The sequence below is a fragment of the Musca autumnalis genome, unplaced genomic scaffold, assembly GCF_047663935.1.
Source record: "Musca autumnalis isolate F117 unplaced genomic scaffold, ASM4766393v1 scaffold_4, whole genome shotgun sequence".
NCBI lineage: Eukaryota > Metazoa > Arthropoda > Insecta > Diptera > Muscidae > Musca > Musca autumnalis.
This window is the reverse complement of record NW_027411977.1, coordinates 141,598,027-141,606,210: the sequence shown is the minus strand read 5'-3', so window position 1 is coordinate 141,606,210 and position 8,184 is coordinate 141,598,027. Positions and strand designations below refer to the sequence as shown.

Below are 8,184 nucleotides of genomic sequence, written 5' to 3'. Positions count from 1 at the left end.
CATTTCCCCATTTCCCTACATTATTTAGTCTCCCTTGGAGCTAAGGTATAGATCCACGTTTTAGTATAGCTTCTGTAGAGCGGTACCGCCCTATTTTCGACTAAATTCTGATTTATGGTGGAGGGTATACAAAGTTCTGTCCGACCGAACTTCACGCTGTTTTTATTTGCTTACTTTTATTGTGGGAAATATTGAAACATTTTATGTTCATGTAATTAGAGAACGTAAGCTTTTCCTGGCAACCCTGAGTGTTTGCAGTGCTACATTTTGTTGTGCTTGGTGTCATTTAGAAAAAGTTATGAATTTTAATAAATTTCAAATAAACAGTGAATAACGGATTAATTTGAAATGTTAAGATAAGCTTATGTGTAATAAATGTGTGGTGCTATCTGAGGTTTGGGCGTTAGTATTTTTTCGCTCAAAAAAGTGAGTTTTTGTAATTTTATGGTTTCTAATCTTATTACAAATTATGTGATTCTTCTTCGTGTTACATTTCCATTACATATTTATGATTTGTTTGTTACTCGTCTTGTGTTGTGCTGTGTCTGTTTGTGCCATCATATTTTGATTTCATATACGAACCAGAGTTACCATATGTATGTATTATATATATTTTGTAGGCTAAGAATTCAAGCTATTTTACGTTTAACAATTAACACAGACAGATATAGTAGGGTTAGGTTTGGTTGAGAAGAAGGGCGATATAAGAATCGCTACATGTCCGTATGGATATACATTTAACCCCTGTAGGCATGTATTGCGCTCTAACTTCGGAAGTATGGAGGAGGTTATTATTTAGGCTTCTTATTAATTCTTTTTATTAGTCTTATTAAATTTCTCTACAAGATTGACATTTCCGTAGGTTTTACCAGGTATATACACTTTCATACGGGCAACATGTGTCTCATCGAAATAATGGTTTCAGACCCCAAGTCTGTTTGGACGAAATCCATTTCGGATAATTTGGAGTTGATTTAGCCATGTCCGTCCGTCTGTCTATCTATCTGGCTGGTTGGAGCGCACGATAATATTTCGTATTATTTTGTCCAAACTTAGTTTAAGTTCGAAGATGGGTTATATCGGTCCACTCCTTATGGTACCTCCCCCACAAAAGTTCGAAAATGTTCGGATAATTTGTGCGCACGATAACTCTTGAAGGGAGTAACCGACTTGGTCCATACTTTGCACATCGTAAAACTTCTACCAGACATAGATGAGGTTCCATTATGGACTCAATCGGTCCATTCCTTCGGGTACCTCCCACACAAAATTTCGGGAGAGTTCAATTTAAGATCTGCTCTCGAATCGCTTTGATTTTTGTTGTAGCAACTTGCATTCGCTGTCCCCTATACGACGGTACAAGATTCATCAGGGGAAAGTCCATACATTTGAGAAAATGTGCAAAAAACCCCTATAACACCGTGTGTAGTGGTTGGAGCGCAAGATAACTCTCGAACGGATCTGCAGATTCGGTCCAAAATTTAGCCTTCGAAATATGTATTTTGTCCAAACTTAGTTTAAGTTCGAAGATAAGCCATATCGGTCCACTCCTTCAGGTACCTCCCCCACAAAAGTTCAAAAATGTTCGGAAAAATTGTGTGCACGATAACTCTTGATGGGAGTGGCAGATTTGTTCCGTACTTTACACATCCTAATGTATACCAGATATAGATCAGGTTAGAATATGGACTATATTTCGGATAAGTTCACTTTAAGACCTGCTCTCGAATCACTTTGATTTTTGTTGAAGCAACTTACATTCTCTGCCTCAATTACGATGGTAAAATTTTTTTTCAGGGGCAAGTTCATACTTCTTGAGAAAACAGCCCGGAAGGTGTAAAAACCGCTATGACACCATATGTAGTGTCTGGAGAGCACGATAACTCTCGAACTGATCAACCGACTTGGTCCAAAATTTGGCCTTCGTCTTATTAGTTTTCGAATATGGGCAATATCTGTGCACAACTTCCCCCAATTTTTATAAAATGTCACTAAAATGGTATGCACGGTATCACTTGAACGGGGCAACCAATTTGGTCCAAACTTTGGATCTCCTAATATTTTGTCCAAATTAAGTTTAACTTCTAAAATGGCCCATATCGGTCAACTCCTCTCCTCCCCCACAAAAGTTCAACATATGTGTTTAAGTGCAGTTTAGAGTCGGTTCGAAGATCCTTTGGAAATGTATACCGATGCTGTTCGTTGTGGTCCTGTTAAAAGCCATACTTTTTTACTTGTTGAGGTATTTAAGGTTAAATTGGGACATTGCACTGACTGTTTGCCTCCTTATAAAACAATGTAAAGACTGTAATTTCCCAACTTAAACTTATATATCTCAAAAATGGTACAACCTAGGAAAATTACAAAAACCAATCTAGTAGATTATTTTCAGAGCTATGGGATTTTCTGTTCTTCGTTTTCAAGCAAAATCGGCCTGAACTTCTATATCTCAAAAATGTAAAACCTAGGTACAAATCATAAAGGTCAATCCTCTAGAGAATTTTTACAGCTACAACATTTTCTTTAGTCCCGTTTTCTTAGGACTTGCAGTTTCCAAGAAAAATCACGAAAACCTAAAATAAACCTAAAAATGTGAAGTTTGACTGCGATTTATTTAAAAATCCCTTCAGCGATTTTTTTCTTGTTTTGGATTTTTTCAGTATGAACATTGCTGTTTCACAATCCACAAAAACTTCCCAGGTGCAACTTCTATATCTCAAAACGGTCGTACCTACGAATATATTTCGTAGAGAATTTTCACTGCTACAACATTTTCTTTAGTCCCGTTTTCTTAGGACTTGCGGTTTCCAAGCAAAATCGTGAAAACCTAAAAACCCCTAAAAATGTGAACTTTATTTAAAAAAAACACTCCGGCGATTTTTTGTTTTTTGATTTTTCTTATCTATGAACATTGTAGTTTCAGAATCCGCAAAAACTTCCCAGGCGCACCGTGTATTAAGACCTAGTCCCGTTAAGTTTCCTACATAATTCCATTTTTCCGGGTTCACATATCTCTCGGTATGGCCCAGCTGTAAGCTATTTTAAGTGCCGTTTCGGCCTACTATTACTTCGTTACCAGTTTACTTGATCTTTCTCAAGAGCTGCTACAGTTCCGTCGAAGTACTGACTGCTTAAGTGCTTCCGACACACAATGGTTTAGAATCGTTTTTTTTCTGGTCAAAATTCTGTAACATTTGAACGGATAAAGATATATATTCTCATAATTCTTGAAAATTCGGTTTAGTAGTTGCAGAGGAATTCAATGTCAAAGTTAAGGCCTCGACACATAGCTGCTGGCTTTCTGGATGAAGTCATTTGTGGGAAAGGAATAAAGAAATGTCAGCCAGAAAGCCAGCCACTTATGTGTCGAGTCCTTTAAACTTTTGATTTTTTTTACTATTTTTCATCAAAATATGAGTGTTTTTGTGTTGTTTATATCTTCCTATATATTAAAAATGGCCAAATTCCAATAAATAAACTATAAAAATAAAGAGACTTTTATCAACCAGTTGATAAAATGTTTGATAATAAATCGATTATTTGTAGACTGACTATAAAGTGGTTGAAAAATCATCTGGAGATCCGACCACATTGAGCACAAAAAATTTCAAAAATTGTCCATTTCTGCACTACTTTTCAACTAACTTTAAATTGGTTGAAAAGTCATCTAGAGATCAACCACTCTGAAAACAAAAACATGTACCTTCTACAAAGTATTTGTGTTTGTCGAAAAATAAGGCACAAAAGTATAAATAATTCACATTTGCTTTTTCTTAATATTTTTCGTATATATGCAGCATCCAATAATAGAAGACGGTATTGATGAACTGAACATATTCGTACATAGTATTCATATTGTTCTGGTATAAAAAGGAACACAAAGGAAATATACAAATTTGCCTCTTCTTCTCTCTAACAAAACATAACAGAGAGAGATAAATAGATGGAGAGAGAGAGAATATGAAAAGGCAAATTTAAAAAAATACACAAAAACAAACATTTGTTTCACATTATTATTTAAACTGACTACAAATAGGCAAAAAAAAAGTTAGTTTATAATCAGTCGAAAAGTAATCTAGCGGTGGACAATACTGACTACTTAGGCGCTCATTGCCTTGTAAAAGTAGTCAGTTGGCATAAGGGAAAATAATCGATAAAAAGTCACTTATCTTTACAAAAAATCTAGTTTTAAGTTAATTTTAAATCAGCGTCAGTCCCTACAGGGTCATATAACAATACATATACTTAAAAAATGTATATTTGTTTATAAAATCTGTAATTAATATGGGAAACGATAGGGAAAAACACATATTTTTACCCATGTAAATTCAATAAATTCAAAAAAGTGTTAAATGAACGAAACTGGCCGAGTACAAAAATATTTTTGAAAACGAAATGTTGTTCCTAAAAACTCTAGTCCACTAAAGTTGTAATTATACCCTCAGCCTTTAGGGTAAAGAGGGTATATACACTATGATACGATGAACATGTGCCTCATCGAAATAATGGTTTTAGACAATTTGGAGTCGATCTAGCCATGTCCGTCCGTCTGTCTGTCTGTCCTGCTGGCTGGAGCGCACGATAACTCTCAAACGGATGAACCGATTCAGTTCAAATTTTGGCTTTCGTACTATTTGGCCCAAACTTAGTTTAATTTCGAAGATGAGCTACATCGGTCCACTCCTTCCGGTACCTCCCCCGCAAAAGTTCGAAAATGTTCGAAAAGTTTGTGCGCACGATAATTCTTGAAGGGAGTGACCGATTAATATGAGGTTCAAATATGGACACAATCGGTACACCCCTTCGGGTACCTCCCACACAAAATTTCGGAAAAGTTCAGTTTAGGACCTGTTCTCGAATTGCTTTGATTTTTGTTGTAGCAACTTGTATTCACTGCCCCCCATACGACGGTATAGGTTTCATCAGGCGCAAATCCATACTTCTTGAGAAAATAGCCTGAAAGTTGTTGTGAGGTGGTTGGAGCGCAAGATAACTCTCGAACAGATCTGCCGATTGGGTCCAATATTTGGCTTTAGTAATATTTTGTCTAAACATAGTTTAAGTTCGAAGACAAGCCATATCGGTCCACTCCTTCAGGTACCTCCCCCACAAAATTTCGGAAAAATTGTGCGCAAGAAGCCGACATATGCTTTTTTACTTATTTCACTGAAATTTAGTACCTGAGGAAAAATAAAATAACTCTCTTCTTGTAAACGATACGGTAATTATTAAAACGGCTCTTAAAGACAACAATCCTACATACCTTACGAAAAAACAATGAACACAATATCTGTTATAGTTTTCGAGATAGATAGGTACATACAAAATTTCATCAAATTGTTCGAATTGTGACAGGAGTATTTTATATTTATACCCTCAGCCTTTAGACTTAGAATGTGCCTCATAGAAATACGGATTTAGATCTTAAGTATGTTTGGACGAAAATTCGATTCAGACAAATTTGGAGTCGATTTAGCCATGTCCGTCCGTCTGTCTGGCTAGTGCGCACGATAACTCTCGAACGGATCAACCGATTCGTATCGTAATATCTTGTCCAAACTTAGTTGAAAGTTCGAAGATGGGCCATATCGATCTACTCCTTCGGGTGCCTCCCCCACAAACGTTCTAAATTTTTCTGTAAAAAGGTGTGAACGATAACTCTCGGAGGGAGCAATCGATTTGAAAATTTTAGTTATATGTCCCCACATTACGATGCCTACATATTTCAATGCAAACTCCTGATACAAAATCAATATACAGTGCTCGACATATAAATGGAAACTTTCAAAACATTAATATAATGATTATTGACGAAGTATACTTTTTCTTTAATCAAATATTTCTTCATATTTTTGCATAAAATGATAATAATTCAAACAAATATTTATGCTATATTGAGCAAAATTAACTAAAACTGATTCTGCAAAACATCCATTGCTTCGAAAGCCTTGGCAAAACAAAGGAAATTTCCATAAGTCTTCTCAGATATTTATGATTAAAAGTTATTTTCCCAAATTTCTTTTATTATTAATACAGAATAGAATCAATGGCCCATCTCCTCTCCTATACGTGATGCTTTTATGACAAAGGATTGCGTATGAACAGAGTTTTTCAAGAAACCCACATTTTCTAATGCCCTTTAAGATGGTATTGGAAAAAGATATAACAAATTGTTAATACTTAATATAAAGGATAAGCTTTTATAGGTAGAAATAATAAGGTAAAGTAAATACTACAACAAATACAACTCAACAACAACCACATAGAAATTTGTTTTTGTTTGTAATGTTAGTGTCACCGGAATATGTAAACAAAATACGGAAATGTCTATAAATTATTGGAATTTAGAAAACTAATATTTTTTCACATTTGATTGAATATTTTGGAAAACATGAATGAAAATTTGTTACATTTTCAATTTGAAGGTCTCCACATCATTCTACTAAATGGTCGCTGGATATTCATTGAAAAAGGAGAAGCTGTTACAATATTTTGTTTTTTGAAATCAATGAAGCACATGTTTATTCAAATTTAACATAATGTTTTCATGTGCGACGCACGTAGGTTTAAAATCCGAAAAAACGGCGTTTAATTGAAAAATTAGAACATATATATAAGTGTTCCACAAACATCCCATACGGGACAAGGGAGACTTCTCTCATATCAATGAGTGCACCCCGATTCATATTAGCTCAATGATATGGGACCTACAGTTTATCGCCGAGTACGAACGGCGTGTCCTAAGACACCACTTGTAGAGAAGTTTTACATGGCTGAAATACTCAGGAAATGTCGCCAACATTACTGAGGGGTATTTTGCCAACGTTGAAAATTTTGATGTTTGACTGGCCGGGGAATCGAACCCACGACCTTCAGCGTGCAAGGCGGGTGTGCATACCATTGCACCACGTTGAACATACTTTTTTAATAATCTGTCTTGACAGGGTTAAAGAGGACAAAATTCTGCCGCACTATCCAAAATAGCAATATCGTATGTTCTTTACTTTTCTTGTTGCACTGTGTTAAAATTGAGAAATTTTTCAGCTTTTGCGAGCAGTTGGAAAAATACAAATTTGGGTAGTTGTGAACGGTGATAGCGTAACTTTAAATATATAAAAATTTAATTTTTAGTATTTATGTATCAAGTAGATGTATTTCTTAATATTTTGGGAAGCCTAAAAAAATCTTCAAAATTTGTCCATATTTTTCACAATTTTGAAATGTATTAGAGTATAGAAAAAAGGAGTGTCGAGAAGATCGTGAGAAATTTTTTTGTATTTTTCTTTTCAGTGTTCTCTTTTAATTTCCACTAAAACCCCATGCCGTTTTTTGCGCATTTTGAGTTATGTCAAAAATGGTGAAAAGAGTCGTGGGTGACATTTTTTGACTTTTTGGGTTTTTGTCTTGATTTTCTCTGGCCTTGTACATTATGTCGTGTTTTGCATTTATTCCTGCGTTCACCCTATGTGTGCAGGTTTACCATTACTATATATGGTAACATGGGGCGGCTGTGCCACAGGAGCGGTTTTGCCACCGCTGATTTTCTTGAAAACTGCAAATGCTACAAAAACCCGTTAAAAGGAATGTTGTGAGTTTAGCGAACATCTATCATATCCCAAAAGCTGGCATTTGTACCAAAAATATGATTTTCAGGATATTGCGAAAAAAGTTCATGGAAGGTATGTATATTTTGTCATATCTTGTTTGCCTTTGGTGATATCCAAAATACATTTTATACCGTTAAAAGACAACTTCTAAATAATAGAAATCCAAATAATTGGTATAACAAAAATAATTATAAATGCCAAAATTATTCATATTATGAAATATGTTGGGGTTGGAGCGCCTATGCCAGGATGGGGGTGTGGTGGGTTAATGTAAGACATTTGTCGGGTTTAACTGATATTGTTTATGTTATAGATATATCACACTATAATGTGAAGTCAAAATCAAATATTATGCTAAACGTATTGTATTGATGTAATATTATATCTTTTGTATCTAAATTCAACATGCCAAAGCTGCCCCATGGGTGGGGCGGCTTTGCCACTTTTTGACATTTTGTAAATTCTCAAAAATTATATTAAAAAAAATATATAAACACTTATATATCAAAATTTATAGCCAAGATATGCTTGTATATTTTCCAAAAATAATGTTTGAAAAAACTTTAACGGTGTTGAT

The 8,184-nt window shown here is 34.9% G+C and overlaps 1 protein-coding gene across 2 annotated transcripts in view; it reads left to right on the top strand.

Moving 5' to 3' along the window:
* The first annotated feature begins 254 nt into the window (after positions 1-254).
* Positions 255-8,184, top strand: part of LOC141402262 (very long chain fatty acid elongase AAEL008004-like) — a 59,517-nt gene continuing 51,587 nt past the window's right edge. The window contains exon 1 of one of the 2 annotated variants that reach the window (XM_073983167.1): positions 255-426. In XM_073983167.1, coding sequence (XP_073839268.1) covers positions 365-426 — 62 coding nt within the window. In that variant the 5' untranslated portion in view covers positions 255-364. The remainder of the gene's footprint in view (positions 427-8,184) is intronic. The other variant, XM_073983165.1, reaches the window with a different exon arrangement.